Consider the following 18,630-nt stretch of genomic DNA (forward strand, 5'->3'; position numbering starts at 1 on the left):
CTATCGTAGCCTCGGCCAATGAATCTAACCAACTTCGTGCTTCCCCTTGGAGTGTCCAAGGGAAAAGTCTTAATAATATGGCCTGGTCAGTTTCTGGTTTAAGTTTAAATAGAAGACATATCTCTTGAAAGAGACGAATATGTTCGTTTGCATCTTCATTCGGACCACCACCAAATTGACACCTGTTATTAATCATTTGAAGAATAGGTCCTTTTATTTCAAAAGTTACCTCACCAGTAGGTGGAGTAATAGCACTACCTTGTCCGGTCCGGGTTGCTTTCATCTTTGCTGCCATTGATTGTCGTGGTACCAACGGTCTTTCTCCTTCCATTTCAAAATTTGGGGGTTGAACGGGTTTACCAAAGTCTGAATATCGAGGCTTGATCGTACTTGATTCTGAATCAAAGGTTTCTTGCTTTGATGAAGATTCAAAAATTTCAAGTACTTCTTTTGAAATCCTACCAAGCTTTCTATCAGGTTCTGTAAACGGTGTAAGTAATGGAGATTCTGAACTTCGGGTATGTGGCATATGCGACCTATAAACTGTCAATCACACAACTAACAAAAATTATTAAACATACCGATTCTATAAGTTTAAAAATCAAAGATTATTAAAAATTTAAAATAATTAAGAAACTACTTAATCACAAATCAGTTAATAATTCTATTTTGACACAAAACTGTCCCCGGCAGCGGCGCCAAAAACTTGATGTGCGAAAAGTGGTATATGAATTATCGTATGGAAAATACCGGTTTTAGATATTGCTACACACTAACGGGCAGTGTACCCGATCGTGTAGTAGTATAGTAACTGGTTTAGTTCCGTGTATCGTTCCAAGAACAGTTATATCAGTCAAACTAGAATTAGAAACTATATTATGATTAACTAAGTGAATGAAAGTTAAAAGTACAAGTTTTATGTTTTGGTGGCTATTTAACGATTTAGCCAAATCAAAGAAGGTTAAATGTAAAAACAATATTTTTGTCTTTTAAGTTTATGAAATGATAATAAATGCAAATAAAGCAAGTAAGATAGTTTTGAATTAAATTAAAGAGATGAAATGTTTATCTAGATATTTTACCCTCGGTATTGGATGTATTTTTAGGTATTAAGTCCTGATTGAATAATTATGTGTGTAGTTATCTAATAGGTTCACTAAGAGTTCTCTCGGATAAACACGTAAATACAATAACAAGATCAAGGGTTCCCTTTTCACTATGGTTCTTGTATTTGTAATCAAATAACTATAAGCATGCTAATCACCTAAATCAACTCACCAAGAGTTCTCTTTAGCAAGTACTCAAACTAGAATTACTAAGCGAGGGTTCCCTATTACTTAGACCTTTTCGTTTGTGACTAGTTGATCAACAAGATCAAAGACTTGAATAACAATTGTCTTTGCGTTCGCTCTACACAATTCATTCCTATTTTGTTTAACCGTTTTAATCTAGTTTACCCCCTTGGTCCGGTTTAGCAAACAATCAATCTAAGACAAGTTGATTGTAAATCAATATGATACATCAACAAGAGTTCTCTTTATCAACAACATATCAATTAACTAGATACAAATGATTTTAACAACAATAAGCATGGTTCTTAATTCAAACTTCAATCTATCACGCATAATGCATTCAATCAATAAGATTACATTCAATACCTTGGTTATTAATCTAGACAAACATTATAGAAACTAGCCAACAATCATGGTAACAGACAACAATACAATCAAATTATTAACTGAAATCATTGCTGAGAACAAGTAAATAACCTACAAGAACAAGAGTTCTTGGATGAAGAAGGTTTTGATGGATGATGCCTTGATGTTGAGCCTCTTCAAAGAGGTTGGAGTTCTCCAATTTGCTCCTGAAAATCGCCTCTAAACTCTCTGGTTCGTATTCTGATGAAACAGTCCCTCAAAAACTGAAGTTTTAAAGTGGAGAGAGTAGGTAAAAAGCCAAAAAGTCAGCTACACCTACTACGGGACGTCGTCCCAAAGGGCAGGACGGCGTCCCGGTATAAAGGGCTAGACGGCGTCCCACTTGCCGAGACGGCGTCCCGAATTGAAAGACAGGACGGCGTCCCACCTTCCAGGACGGCGTCCTGTTGTGCTAATTTTGACTGTTTCGTTTTCTTTTCAATATTACTTCATTTGGACGAAGCCTAACACCTTGGAAGCTTTGTTTTATCATTTTAGAGTGCTATCTTGACCCTAACTCGTATCGGGATCAACCAATGTCATAAATCATCAAAATTCTTTGTAAATCATTCTTTCGATATAAACTTGCGCATCTTGGTTTATTATTTGTAGAACACCTTCATCATCCTTGATTCTAGAGCGTTTTTAATGATATTGCGATAGATATATATGATGTTATTGAGCAATATCAATGATAAAACAACATCGAAGTACTAAAGCATCCGGCACTTTGGATGTGGTTTGTTAGGCCCGATAGATCTATCTTTAGGATTCGCGTCAATTAGTAGACCGGTTTACTAATTCTTAGGTTACCAAGCAAAAAGGGCATATTCGGCTTCGATCATTCAACCATATAATGTAGTTTCAATTACTTGTGTCTAATTCGTAAAACATTTATAAAAATTGCGCATGTATTCTCAGCCCAAAAAATATAAAGGGTAAAAAGGCAAATGAAACTCACCATACTGTATTTTGTAGTAAAAATACATATGACGTCATTTAACAAGTGTAGGTTGACCTCGGATTCACGAACCTATATCAGGTCTATATATTAATACACATAATCGTAATCGAACAATTTATTTATTATTATTATTAATTGTTACTTTAGTAAGTTATATGGTTCATTAATAATTTAGCTATATTTATTTTATGTATACTTTAGATAAAAATGTTGAAAATAATTATTTTAATGTTAATAATAATGATGATAATAATAATAACAATAATAATAATAATATTATTCATAAAATTAATAGTAATAGTAATTTTCATAGAGATAATATTAATATTCATAAAATGATAATAATAATAATAATAATAATAATAAAAATAATGATAATAGTAGTAGTTTTTAATAAAGATGAAAGTTTAATAATAATAATAATGAAAATAATAGTTTTTATAATAATACTTAATACTTAATAATAATAATAATAATAATAATAATAATAATAATAATAATAATAATAATAATAATAATAATAATAATAATAATAAAAATACTAATAAATAACAAAATTACTACCTCACATAAAATTGGCTTCAAAAAAAATAGAATGCCATTACCCGGACTCGAACCCTCAACCTCCCGCTTAACCCGAAACACCTCCAACCATTCGACCATTTACATTTTTCAGTAATTATACCAATCAAATAACTATTTAACTGACCCTAATATGGCCCAGACTTGATTCGGCCCAATAGGAAAACTGGATCTCTTGATAATTAAAAAAAAAATTGTAGTGGCCTGGGTTCGAACCTAGGACCTCTCGTTAACCAAGCAACACTCCACACCATTCCACCACCCATTTATTTCTGTTTTGATATCAACTTATATTTATATAACCCATTTATTCAGCTTCTTATTTCTTCTTCTTTAGAACCCATTTAATTCTCTTCATTATCATCATCTTATAACCAAACAGCACAAAAAATAACTCTCTATCCTTTCTGCATGAAAATATCGATACCTCACCTTCTTTTTTTAAAAAAAATCTACGGCCCATTTGTAAATCCAAATGATTTACCCGAATCATTGTGGTCCAAGGTGGGATTCAATATTTCGTTTAGTTTAATATATTGGTGATGGAATAATCTGTTCGTGGGACAAGTTATAGTTCTCATCTTCTCACCAATTGCCTCGTCCCATCATTATCTTCCTTGTCTACCATGCTTGACCGAATTTTTTTTTTTTATATACCGTAGCCCCACTTGATTAACAATATCAAGTGTCCATTCAAATAAAAAAGAACGCCAGCTCAAAAGAAAAAGAAACATTGAAAGTAACGGCCACTAATGAAATTGGCAACTTGCTTTAGTGAAATGATAAAAAAAATTATGTGGGGTGCTTTGAATACTCTTTAAGTATCATGGCGTGTTACACCTTCCTCTTTTAAAACAGAAATCCACACAAAAAATAAGCGAATAGTTGTAGGGATATCACTATGGAGAAGAGAAGAAAGAAGAAAAGAAATATATATATATATATATATATATATATATATATATATATATATATATATATATATATATATATATATATATATATATATATATATATGCAGTACGTTTGATGGTGTTTCAAATGGGTGGTTTTGAGTGGCTATTTGGAATGAAGAAAAGAAACGTAATAGCAGTGGTAAGCAATAAACTCGAGTCATAACAGAAACAATAGTAACGACTTATGTGGTGGTTTTTTTGGGTTTCGTACAGCAATACCAACAAGAATGATTTGGTCTTATTATTATTCGAACATCATACAGAAGAGTTTGATGGTGATTTGATATGAAGGTTGTGATGGGTTGTTAACGAGGAAGGAAATAAAAATATATGGTGATCGTGGTCGACTGTGATAGAAAGTAATAGCATCCATATAGCTGCAGTAATAGAAACATGAGAGAACAAGTAACAAGATTCAATGGTGGGTGTTTTCGGTTTGTTGAGGTTCTCGGTTAGAAACAGAAGGAAATCGAATATTTGTTAGAGATGAGTCTCGATGGTGTTGGTTGTGGCTCGTCGAGTTGAAAACATCTAGGAAAAAAAATATGGTGGTTTGTAAGTGGTTCAAGTATGATGGTTGTCGAATGGAGTTGTGGTGGTCGATGAAGGTGTAACCGAAGGTGGTTGTTGGGGTTACATCCGGTGCGTATCTATGTATATGTATATGTAATTTAGAGAGGGTTAGAGAGTGAGTTCATGGTGGTTTGAGGTGGGTTATTCGATCAGATTGAAGTGGATAGATGAAATGTATGAGTTATTGTTGATGTTAGATAGTCGTATGAATTAATTAACACTAAGATTGATCAGTAAATATAAAGGGCGTGTTACCAATTTCTCAATCAAACAAAACAATACAGAAAGATTAAATCACAACAAAACAAATTCAAATCTGCTTAATATCTGATTTGTACTAATGATAGAGATGTGAATAAACTTTTTAGACAGGTAGTACCAATCTAATATAGTTGATGGTGATGTAAAACTGAATCTGGTATCCTTTGTATATAAATACGTATTTAGCTCTAGTTATATAAACTTATATTGTATTTATATATATATATTTAACTGTATATATACTGAGTATATATATATATATATATATATATACTATATATATATATATATATATATATATATATATATATATATATGTATGTATGTATCGTATTTAGTATCTGTATATGTATATAATATATCTGAATATAGAGTATACGTATATTATTAATAATATGCATACCATTATTAAGTATATTAATAGAATTAATAATAATGATAATGGCAATAAAGATGATACATCATTAATACTAATAAAAACACTAATAACAATAATAATAGAATTGCTTTATTCAAATGATAAAAAAAATAATAATAATAATGATAATAATAATAATAATAATAGTTCTTAACGATAATATTAATAATAATATCTAATACTTTGTTAACGTTGACCAATTTTGTTCGAAATCATTCACATTCAATAGACTCTCTAAATTTAATTAAACATCTATAAATGACAAATTTTAATTATCCTAAGTTGTCTAAATTACATACTAGTTATTAATATATTTAATTTATAATATATAAATATTTACATATATAATTATTTATATATACATTTTTACAATTTAAAGGTTCGTGAATCGTCGGGAATAGTCAAGGTCGAATGCATTTATGAAAAATAGATCGAACAAATTGGAACTCGGTTTAACAGGCTTTGCTTATCATCTCGAATTCATATAAAGATTAAGTTTAAATTTGATTGGAAATTTCCGGGTCATCATAGAAGATGGCAGTCAGAATTAAGGGTTAAAGAAGATTAACCTGTGTTTAATTTCAGAAAAACCAAATAGCTTGGATGATTAGAGGTGTTTGTGATTTTCTAAGAGGTCCTAGGTTCGAACCTAGGCCATTACAATAATTTTTTTTTAAAATTACAAAAAGAAACTGCTGTGGGCCGTTGGCCATGGGACTCGTTTAAGTAATTGGGCCGGTTGTTGTTATAATATTTAGTTGGGCTACAAGGTTTATTAGGCTTTGTAATTGGTTGTTGGGTCGAAAACATAAGAGGGTTAAATAAATTCGGGAATAAATATAAACAGAAAGACATTCATGGAGGAATGGTTAAGTGAGGTGACGGGGTAGCGGATGGTCACTGGTTCAAGCCCTGCAGGGGTCTTTTCTTTTTAGGATCCGTTTTTATGAGGTAGTCTCAAAATTATTATTATTATTATTATTATTATTATTATTATTATTATTATTATTATTATTATTATTATAATTAATATTATTATTGTCATTATTAGATATTGTTATTAGGATTAGTATTATAATTATTATCATTATTATTACTAATAAAAGTTACCATTTGTTATTATTAACCTAATTAAAATTTCAGTTATAATTACTATTATTATTGTTATTACTAATATTATTATTGTTACTAATATTATCAAAAAGTAATATTATTAATATTATCATTAGTATTATGTTATAAATATTAGTATTATTAGGATTGACACAAGTATTATTATTAATATTAGCATTTTCATTAATAAAATTATCATAACCGGTATTATATTATTAAAGATTAACATAACTATTATTAAAAGTATCATTACTTTTAATCTATCATTTTGTTAAAACTACTATTAATACTATCATTATTTTTACTAGTACTATTAAAACATTTTTATTATCATTATACTTATTTTGGTACTATTATAACTGGTACTTTGTAAATAAAAGATTAATTATATAAAAATATATTTAATGCTCATATTTTAATTATATAAATATTTTCATATATAAAATGAATATATAATGAAGTAGCTAAATTAGTAATATAAAAATTATATCACAACTAATAATATATACATAATTATTCTATTACAATTACGTGTATTAATATATATACGAATAATATAGGTTCGTGAATCCGAGGCCAACCTTGCTTCGTTTAGTTTTTCAATGTCGTTATATGTATTTTTACTACAAAATACAATACGGTGAGTTTCATTTGCTCCCTTGTACTCTTTACATTTTTGGGACTGAGAATACATGCGCTGCTTTTATAAATATTTTTACAAAATAAGCACAAGTTCATGAAACTACATTCTACGATTGTTTTGTTATACCGGATATCTGTATTTATTATTATTATGCTTGGTAACCTAAGAATTAGTGAAAAACACTAATTGACGCGAATCCTAAAGGTAGATCTACGGGCACCAATCACCCCCATTTTCGAATAGTGGAAATGCTTTAGTACTTCGAAGGGTTCTTGTCATACATTTGAATAGTGGAATGTATGATGCCAGATATCTTAAGCGCTCTATGTTAAGGTAATCCGTTTGAACCATTCAGAATTAAAATATTCTTTTAGCTAAATATTTTTAACCATTCAACACATTCATCTATGCTCCTTAAATAATATATCCACATCACTTGTCAAACAATTATATTATTTTATTTATATAATAAAAAGTTACTACAGTAGGTTACACCATTCATATAGTTCTTTTAGAATCTTTTATCATGTAATCATCGTTAAAATCAAATTCAATCAGAATCTTTAGATTATTCAGGTTTTAACCATGTTTAATCATTCATTTTGTTTCATCAAACACATCCATAGAGTAAAATTCATTTCCTTTTGTAAAGTATACACTCCTTGAATTATATTAAACATTATCAAACAAATATATATATTATTTTATTCATTAATATAAGAAGTTAATATGGTAATATTATATAATTCAAAGTGTTCACTTGAAATAACTATTAAACAAGTTACTGTCATTCTAAAATAAATTAAAATAAAATATTTGAAATATTCAGATTTTAAACAATTCAACGTTATTTATCGAACATAGTCTTAATTGATTTGAGATGTGTATGATTACAGGTGTATGCAATAACTAATCATTAGTTTCGCATTCATCGCGTTTATTCGTAACATTTAAATGACATATGATGTTGAACAGAATACTTATAGAGATGACATCGGGTCTGGGTATATGTATTTTTATCCTCGAACCCGATTAAGAAAACTCAACCCTAACCCGGACTCATACTCAACGAGTCCTCATTTACTTACCAACTGTCAAATTAACTGGTCTCCCTATAAGGATCGTGTCACCATTATCTTCTAACAATCAATTACGGTAATATACATTAACATATGCATATTATCAAATTACAGTCCTTATTAATAGTAGTATAAATTATTTCTAAAAGCAAATGTTTATATATATACACTCAATATAGTTACATTTTAGCAATTAGAATAACTAAGATTTGGGTTAGCCCGCTCTGCTAGGCCCAATTGTTAGCAAACTGGAAGAAGTTTGCAACCGAAAGAGCCGTAAACCAAAATTCAATATCGGTCGGGTCGGTTTCTATTTTGGACGTTACAGTAAATGCCTCACATTTTGTCAATCAGAAGTTTCCAATATCTTCCACAAATCATCTACATAGTAATTTTGATTATATTTGAGTAAATTGTTGAAGGTTAAAAATTAGAGTTTGTGAATTTTGGAAAAGATGAGGATGTACATAGAAGGGAATGAAGAAAAGAGGAAATTACTCCTCGTATGCTAGAAACATGTTATGACTTAACGAATTTATTTAACGGTCGTTAATGACGAGACGGGGACCTCACATAACTTTTACAAACTAAGATGACCCCACGTCAAAAAAGTACAGGGCACGACATGAAATTTAGAGTAAACCACAAGGACTCCTATATATATATATATATATATATATATATATATATATATATATATATATATATATATATATATATATATATATATATATATATATATATATATATATATATATATTTCTTCTTACTGCATGTGTGTCTTATAATTTCTTACAATTACGCAGATTTTGAAAACGATTAATGTATTCTTTATATAGATGAGATATAAGCGGTTTCCAAAGCGAAAGATTCATTGAACAAAGGAAGAAAGAGGGAGGAAAGTAAAGTGAACGCGAGGAATCTGATAAAAAGAGAAGCTGAATAACCATGCCTTCGGATTGGGCCGAGTTTTCTTCTGGGCAGCAGTTGAGGTGGGTCATGCAACTGCGGAAGATTAATGCGTGGGTCGTTTAGTCTTCCTGGGTGATCTTAAACTGGTGTTTAAAAAAAAAAAAAAAAAAAGTTGAATATGAATTACTGTGAGTTCTTGAATTTGTGAATAATATATTGGCTCGACAATTCGTTCGAGAATTATTAAATATGTGCATTTACATATCGAATGCATGCATATGATGAAATTAACAAAAATGATTATAGAAATTTAGTTGAATATAAACACAACATGTTCCTTATCAAAGAATTCCCATTCATCAACATAGCTAAGAAACAGCCCCTAGGTTTAGATATTTTATACGGAGTATTTTATAGAGCAAGGATTAACTACTTTGTCTGCTACCCCGGCTTACTTACACAAATAAGTTTTCGATTAAAGAATAAAAAAAAAGTGTAGTAACGCGGTGATATATAAAACGCTTACGTGTCACTCCAAGACCAATTTCCTTCTAACCAGGGTTTCTCCATCTGTCAATTATCTCCATATATTCCACTTGTATTTCTCATAACCTCTCGAAGTATCCAGAAAAGAAAGAAAGCCATAAATATCCTCGATCACAAATATCTTCACTTCACCACCGCCACCTTAATTATAAAACCCACCACCGCTTCATCTCTTTTTTCCGGTGCCAAAATGTCAACTAGATCACGACGAACAGTCAATACGAATGTTACGGAATTCCAAACTTTCTTCAACGGATGGTTAGTTCGTCAGGAGAATTATCTCCAAGAGCTTCGATCGACTTTACGAACATGCGATGATACTACTTACAATGATGAAGATGATCTTCGTGATTTAATTGCTCGAGTTTTAGCTCATTATCAACAGTATTATGAACACAAATCTCGTATTGCCAATCATGATGTTTCCTTAGTATTCTCACCGCCCTGGTTTTCGTCATTTGAGCGGAGTTTTTTCTGGATTGCTGGATTTAAACCTGGATTAGCGTTTCGGATTGTAAATGGATCGGTTCCGGATATGGATCAGGTACTAATTAATTATACTAGATTTTAAGTTAAAATAGTTTGAATTTCTGTTGGTTTTAATAAATGAGTAAATAATAGTTAGGGTCAGGATTAGCGTAACTATATATTCCATTTTCATGATGATTAAAATTATAAGTTATAATTTATAATTATAAATTGTAATTTAGGATCAGGAAGAACGAATGGACAGACTGAAATCGGAGACGAAGGCGGAGGAGAGAGAACTGGAGAATGAGATGGCTAGAATTCAGGAAAGTGTGGCGGCACCGCCGATCGTGGAGTTTACGAGAGGTCAGATATCGATTGTTGACGGAAAATATGACAAAATGGAAACGGCGATTGAAGCGTTAAGAGGTGAGATGGAGGTTGTATTAGGGAACGCTGATATGTTAAGATCCAGAACGGCGGAGAGAGTGGTGGAGATATTAACGCCGGTGCAGAATATTAAGTTTTTAGCGGCGGTCACGGAGTTACAAATCAAAATTAGAATGTGGGGACAACAGATTGACGGTGATAGACGACTTTGACTGACTTTCTAATCGTTTTTTGTGCCTTTTTAGGAAAAAAGTAAGTTGTGACAGTCTCTAGTTTTTATATTCGTTACGGTCGCTTCTTATTTTTTATTTTCTATTTCTATTTCTATTTTTTGTATCTGATCAAAGCAACACAAAGCCTTTTTTTTTTTTTTAGACGTATTCGTGACTAATTTTTACCTAGATGTGTTAGTATAAGCAACGAAGCAATGTGTTGAATGTTCGTATTGAATTATTTTTAACGAGTCGGATTATTGTCGATTTATTGGTTACAAAACATCATATTCTTTTAAACTAGAAAAAATTCGACCGCCCGTTGCTGCGGTTGGGTTGTTTGTTGGACGTGTACGTATATGTATGAAATATAGTTCGAAATATTTAGTGTTTTTTTGACGATGTCCGTTTTGCGTATAGTTAGTCGCGTTGTGTTAGTAAATTATATCAAGTTGAACGGTGGTCTCGGAAAAATTTAGCTCGCACTGAGCGAGAATATAGGGCCCGTTATTTAGTGTTTTTTTAACGATGTCCGTTTCGCGCATAGTTAGTCCCCGGACCGAGCGAGAAGATATGGCCCGTTAAAAATACGGGTGGAATCATTTTCTTTTGTTTTTTTAAAAAAATTATATATTTACGTTTTTTATCCCTAAAAAAGTAGAAAGTTGGAAGTTGGGGGTCGTTTTGTATATGAAGCCGAATTTGAGGGGTCGGGTGTAGTGTGAACGCAAACTCAAAACGACATCCGGATAAAACTGAAACTACGATTTTGCCAATGAATGTTACAGGGGTAATGATAACTAGTTTATAACCCGCGCATTCGCGGGAATTCTTCATAGATAATTATAAATAAAAATCTGTTTGCTGTGCTCATAAATAAGTTTATTATACACATTTATGTGAATGGTCAAACAAATATTAGTTCAATATACGTGAATAATTGATTGATACGAAAATAAAGTAAACACGTAAACTTAAGGATTTTCATTTAGCAGAAGAAACTTATGTATTGCAGCTACTGCTTTAGTGTTTTTCGCTAAAAAAATAGAAAAAAGGAAAAAGCAATTTTGCTTTAGTGATGTTTACAACTGTTGATGGTCAACATATTAAGTTGATGTAGAATATAATGATAAGGATCGTTAGTATATGTTTCTTATTGTGTATAATTAAAATGTTGGTATGCATTTCTTATTGTGTATAATAAAAATGTTGGTATGAACGTGTAAATTAATATAGTAATTATTATTACCCCTACATGTCATGGGGTTTTTGGTCGTTTTAGTTATAACGCTCGCACAATTTACACATCGCCTCCTCAATCGTTTTAGTTATAACGCTATGTCGTTTTGAGTTTGCGTTCACACTACAAAGAGCCCCTCAACTTTCGCACAATTTACACATCGCCTCCTCAACTTTACACTTTTTCAGGGGTAAAAAATGTAAATATATAATTTACAATTTTAAAATAAAATATACAATTTACCCCTACATACTAAATGTCATGGGGTTTTTGGTCGTTTTAGTTATAACGCTATGTCGTTTTGAGCTTGCGTTCACACTATAAAGAGCTCCTCAACTTTCGCACAATTTACACATCGCCCCCTCAATCGTTTTAGTTATAACGCTATGTCGTTTTGAGTTTGCATTCACACTACAAAGAGCCCCTCAACTTTCGCACAATTTACACATCGCCCCCTCAACTTTACACTTTTTCAGGAGTAAAAAATGTAAATATATAATTTTATTAAAATAAAAAAATCTTATTCCACGCAAATTTATAACGGGCTCCATTTTCTTACTCGGTGCAAGTTAAATTTTTCCAAGGCCACCGTTCAACTCGAAAAAATCTCACGAACCCAACGGGACTAACTATATGCGAAACGGACATCGTTAAAAAAACACTAAATAACGGGCCCTATATTCACGCTCAGTGCGAGCTAAATTTTTCCGAGACCACCTTTCTACTCGAATTAATTTTACGAACACAACGTGACTAACTATACGCGAAACGGATATCGTTAAAAAAATTAAATATTTCGGGCTAAATTACATACATATACATACACGTTCAACAAACAACCCAACTTATTAGATATATTAAGTACCAAACAAGGTATATTCAAATTCGACTGCGCGCCGAATACAACCGCAGCAACGCACGATCAAATTTTTTCTAGTTATAAACCTAAAGAGAAACTGGTGTTAAAAATTGTTGGTGTGAACAAACATATATTGTAAAGTAATACGGAGTACAAAAGATGAAGTTCCATATAATTAAAGGGAGTTGATTCGTACACCACCTTGTTTTTGCCATACACCACCAAAACAATTATTTAGACAGTTTTACCCTTCCTTTGAGAAGTTAAGGGAAGTTGGTGGTGAACAAAAGAAAGGGTAAAAATGTCTAAAAAAATTATTTAGTGGTGTATGGCAAAATAGAGGTGGTGTACGGATCACTTCCCATAATTAAATGATCTGCCATTGTAAACTTTCATTATACAGATAAATTACACAACATTATAATAATCAAAAATCAATAGCAAAAAACACTTCATTATATTAGAATAAATCGCAGATCAACAACATTTGAACCAAGATACCAGTATTGATAAAGAGTTCAACTAACGAAAACGAAACAAACTGCACAAAAATACGAACAGAAATCAAACAAACTAAACAACGTCGACACAAACATAAGGAAAGGAAATTCTAAAACACCATCAAATTATTGATCCACGATTGTTACTTCTCATTGTCCTCCATCTTTGGTATCTTCAAAGAAGCTAGACATTTAACAGCTTTTGAAGACGAGGTTGAAGTTTCCAAGTCGGTGGCTTTAAGAGGACTTTTGCTCTTGCATTTGGTGTTACCATTCTCGGGTGAATTATTAATTTCCTGCCTTGGAGCAGTAAGACCAACAATGGCAGTTGGTACCTATGCAATGAGCAACTGAAATTGCAAGTACGATGTTGAGAAATACTAATGAAAGTTATAGAAGTATTATTAATTATTAATGCATGATTATGACAATCTGATTCACAATTTTTTTTAATAACACTAATCAAGAAGTTGAAAAGTACTGAGTATATCATTTACTAATATGTTTATGATTAATATTCGAATATAGCATCTTAAAGTATACATACTATGATTAAGTGAAATCTAGTACCTTGGAAGTTGGGGTTGTTTCAACATCTAGGATTTCATTCACATGAAGTTCATTTTGTGTTCCTTCATTGACAGGCACTTCATTCACAAGCACTTCAACATCATGGACTTCATTATTATCATGTTCAAACAAAGTCAAGAGTTACTTGGTCATCGGTCAAGTGGTCAACCGTATAAGCAGAATAGTCAAAGTCAAGATTGAAGAGTGACACACATAATCGGAAAACGAACTCCCTTTTTTAAAACAAACACAAACTCATCGGGTACGACGGTCAGATCAGCAGCCTGAGGTAGTTTTTTACCATGCCCATCTTTTCATGTAACCAAGTGCCACTACACTAACATTTTTACCAAATTGTTTTCAAATAGAACAAATGAAGTTGCCCCTGAGCAGTCCTTGACACGAATTGTCATTCTAACACTGCGGCAACATCACATATATAAAGATTATATATGATATAAAACTGATACTATATGATGTTAATGTAACATATATAATTGAGTGTTTGTAACCATTCATTTCATTAATTAATAAGATTTTATACCATTTTGTGACATCTTTCACCCTACCCACCCTGGTCACACTCATAAATGGTTTCTCCACCAGACACAACGCATTCGTTGCAAGCTTTTTCCCACATGTTGAACAATTGTAAGAAAACCATCAATCCTCAACACATAGTTTCACTACCTCAGCTCTTGTAACAAAAGTCGAAGCCTGTGTTTTTCCAATAATTACGCAATTGGATTAGAAAAAGAAGCGGTTAATATAAGTTGTCATAATGCTAAAAAACCCATTTACATATACTATTGTATAAAAAACATCTAAGACACTTACTTACCTCCATAATATATTTGATTTCTTCAACAGTTATGAATGGGTCGGCCTTAAAGTCATCGAGTGCAGCGTATACTTCGGTGGTGATATTGACATATAGAGTCTCAAGTTGAAACAAATTATCATTAGCAGTGTTTCGAACCCTAAAAAGAAAGAACAATACACATATTGTTAAATTTGTGAATGAAAGTTAACAATATAAGGTGTGTACAACTATTAAAAAAATTAAAGGTTCAATTTTTTTAATCAATACATAAATACGATGATAAGAAACTGGAAATTGGCTCCATGTCTTCATCAGTGAAAATTCTACAACCAAATAGATGGTTGCTAACTTGAGGAGAGCCTGAAATATAAATGAGCAAAAGTTAGTAAGTTGCATCAACTGAATTTAAATACATATGAATCACGATGTGGTGTCAACACCTTGAGCCGAATCTTGATTCCTTCAGCAGCTTTAACAGTCAACTGATTCAAAGGGCTGAACACATCTTGACGAGTAGCCATGTTTAAATAGACTTTAGCAGGTTTCGGATTTAACAATGTATAACAATTAAAAGATATTAAAGTGAAATCGTGTAATGCGATTTGAATACAGGTGGGAAGATAACTTATTTATAGCTATTAATGGGACGGTTTTTTCTCTTTCATAACTGACAGTCATGGAGTGAATTCATGAAAACACGATTATAACCGTCAAAGACTACAACTTTAATGATTTATACAGAGTACGTGATATAGTTATCCCAAAACCGATGCTGAAAATTATAAAAAAGGTGTAAATAATTAAAATAAAAAACATAAGTAAAATTTTCAGTGTTCAAATTCATGACTAAATTATTGCAGACGTTATTTCAAATTAATGTATCTATGCAGTTAAATTATTATTTTCGAGTAACAATTAAAATAAATATTAAAAAAAACTTACATCAACTGTCGTAAGTTACATATTCATCAAAATCAGATATTGCACCTCCTGCATTCCTTTATTCCTTTAACCCATTAAATCTAGGAAACATCGATGAAAAATCATTAGTTAAACATAACGATATGAATAAGCAATTATAATTCGATTATCAAACATGAAACAACTTTAGTGATCTATTAAACAACATAACAGTAAATTTTATTATATGACGAAGGCAGATATGAGATTGTTATGAAAACCTGACCTGCGATAATCAAAGACATATCGTTATCGAGAAATCTTTGATTTTTATTGTGATACTATCCTAACTACAGTAATAATCTGAAAATAACACCTGCGAGAATGAAAAAAAATACAAAACCTTTGATAGATTGAAGTATAACTAAACCTCTGATTAACACTCGAAACCGGAATGTTATACTAAAGCACCTTTATAATCGCCTTGTATTCAGGGTATAACAATCGATTCGAAATAATAAACGATTGATCTTGATCTTTTAAAATTGCGATCGTGGTGTTAATTTTGACCTACAACGCATTTTCCCCTAATTTAGCGTGGCAGTTTCTTTTATCTTTTTTTATTTATTTAATTCGTATTAAATGATGAAGGGAACCGAACTATTTATTTGATGCATGTTAATTAATTTAATTAAGGACATAAGTGTAATTATTAAACTAAACTGCCGCCTAAAAAGTTAAATGATGCTATCAATCATTTAAATGGATAGGATTGAAAACGGAAAGATCATCTAACGGATGAAATTGGGCAACGTGTCTTTTTTACATAGAAAATAGCATCATAATTATTTTCTTATTATAGATGAGAAAGATCGGCCTTTGTTTACTACAATAGTACCTATTTATTGCAATTATGTGCTTTTAAAAAGAAAAAATTGCGCCATTAGTACTTGTAGTTTGTTTACATTTTCTTGACAACACCTAGTATTATACTAGGTTTGTTTACATTTTCTTGACAATACTTAAACTTTATTTTTTGCATATTTGATACTTAGACAAATATCGTGGTTGGTACTTCAATCTAACATCCGTTAGATTTTTTTGATGGTAAACCCCTCACATGTGTCACGCATGTGAGGGCAAATTTGTTCCTCTAATTAATTTAGTTAATGAACAAATCAAAATTAAAATGCAACTCATACATACTCTATACATAGTACAAACGAAAGATGAATAAGTGTAGCAAACACAGCAAACACATCAAGATCACTTCCCTCATCAATGATCTTTTAATTAAAAGGTATGATAAGTGTTCATTAAGAAGGACCACTAAGAGCGGTCCCAATGGTACATCCAGGAGAGCCGCCCAGCTCCGCCCAGCCTGGCGCTGATGGCACCACCTCCACCAAAGTCCCGCCCAGTATCTCGCCCAGGTGCTCCGTCTCGCTGTTGGTCTATTCTGAGCATATTCGTGGACGCCCGCCTTCTTTTTCTTTTTTAATTTATTTGTTTTTTATTTGAGTTTCATAAATAGAAGAAATTGAAGAAAGATAGAGATGAAAAGTTGTGGAAGAAAGTTGCAGGAGGAAGAAGTAAAGATGAAGATGTTTGATATTTTTAATTTTTATTATTTTAATGGTGGATCCTATAAATTTTGTGACTAATATTTATTTAGAGTACTATTCTCATATTTTATTTTATCTTTTAAATATTAAAATCAAAATATTAAACAAATTAATTTTTAAGTTTCAAATGTGATGTAATTTAATTTAATAATTGATAATTTACTTAATAAATAATGATTATATTTAATATCAGTAATAAATAATATTTAAAGTATTTTTAATTTAGTTAAAATAATTAAATGTGGGTTCCAATATTGTGAGGAAGGAGTGTCATTGTTGGGAGTGTTTAGTCCTGGATTTAGTCCTGGGAAGGAAGTGGGATGGAAGTGCTGATTTGGCGCTGAATGATTGGTTAGTCCTGGAAGACATCCTGTCAACATTGGGAGCACTCTAAGAGTGCTCCCAATGGAGACACCTCTCCATCTTAGTCCTCAGTGACACATCAGCGCCTCTAGTCGAAACGGTTTGGTTCAAATTTGTCCCGCGCAAAGTTAATGTATTCTTATGGCGTTTTTGTTTAGATTGTATTCCAGTGCGTTGGAACTTATCCGCGAAAGGAATAGTTATTGACTCTATTGTTTGTCCGATTTGTAACAATGGAGTCGAGACCCGGGATCACTTGTTTTTCGATTGTGATGTGGCTCGTGATTTATGGCTTAGAATTCGGATTTGGCTCGGTTGTGGGATGCCTCACTTTTCCTCTTGGGATTCGTTTGTGGTTTGGTTAGAGGGCTTTCGATTACCGATTTCTTCAAAGAATCGGATCATTGCGGTCATGGTTACTTCTTTGTGGGCTATATGGCGTTTCAGGAACGGCGTTGTTTTTCAAGATTCTTTTTGTTCTAAAAATAGTTTATTTGATGTTATTAGACATTATTCTTTTCGTTAGATTAAAAATAGAGACCATTTAGTTTCTAACTGGAACTTTTGGTTGTCTATGCCCGTGTAATTATTCCTTAGCGTCTTGCTAGGGATCGTTTTTCTTTTTCTATTTATATATTCTTTGGCCGTTAAAAAAAAAGTGACACATCAGCGTCACATCAGCACTTTCTTCCCACTTCTTTCTCAGGACTAAACCCAGGACTAAACACTCTCAACCATGACACTCCTTCCTTTTTCTTTTTAATTTTTTTATTTATTTCAAAAATAATATTAATTTAGTTATATATATTTTAAATAATAAATACTTAATAACATAAAACTAAAATTTCATTGATAAATAAAAAAAAACATTACAAATAATTAAAATTAAAACATAAAATTTAAAATAAAATTACATAATGTGACAACCCGAAAATT

General features: G+C 31.4%; 1 protein-coding gene and 1 long non-coding RNA gene across 6 annotated transcripts; one reads left to right on the forward strand and one right to left on the reverse strand.

Moving 5' to 3' along the window:
- Positions 1 to 9,831: 9,831 nt before the first annotated feature.
- On the forward strand, positions 9,832 to 10,929 carry LOC139899550 (protein ZW2-like). The gene is made up of 2 exons (XM_071882381.1): positions 9,832 to 10,288; positions 10,455 to 10,929. Exons 1-2 carry the CDS (start codon positions 9,935 to 9,937, stop codon positions 10,812 to 10,814), a joined length of 714 nt encoding a protein of 237 aa, XP_071738482.1. The 5' UTR covers positions 9,832 to 9,934; the 3' UTR covers positions 10,815 to 10,929.
- Positions 10,930 to 13,351: 2,422 nt separating this feature from the next.
- LOC139899551 (uncharacterized) lies at positions 13,352 to 16,311 on the reverse strand. Of its 5 annotated transcripts, none has more exons than XR_011777565.1 (8): positions 16,178 to 16,311; positions 15,749 to 16,082; positions 15,247 to 15,301; positions 15,074 to 15,166; positions 14,825 to 14,963; positions 14,528 to 14,700; positions 13,984 to 14,403; positions 13,352 to 13,763 (listed from the first exon to the last, which is right to left on the reverse strand). It is a non-coding gene; the product is annotated as an uncharacterized lncRNA (long non-coding RNA). The 5 variants fall into 5 exon arrangements; XR_011777562.1 differs by having other exon boundaries at positions 15,247 to 15,311; XR_011777564.1 differs by having other exon boundaries at positions 15,247 to 15,338.
- Positions 16,312 to 18,630: the final 2,319 nt, after the last annotated feature.

This window comes from Rutidosis leptorrhynchoides, chromosome 3, assembly GCF_046630445.1.
Source record: "Rutidosis leptorrhynchoides isolate AG116_Rl617_1_P2 chromosome 3, CSIRO_AGI_Rlap_v1, whole genome shotgun sequence".
Classification (NCBI taxonomy): Eukaryota; Viridiplantae; Streptophyta; class Magnoliopsida; order Asterales; family Asteraceae; genus Rutidosis; species Rutidosis leptorrhynchoides.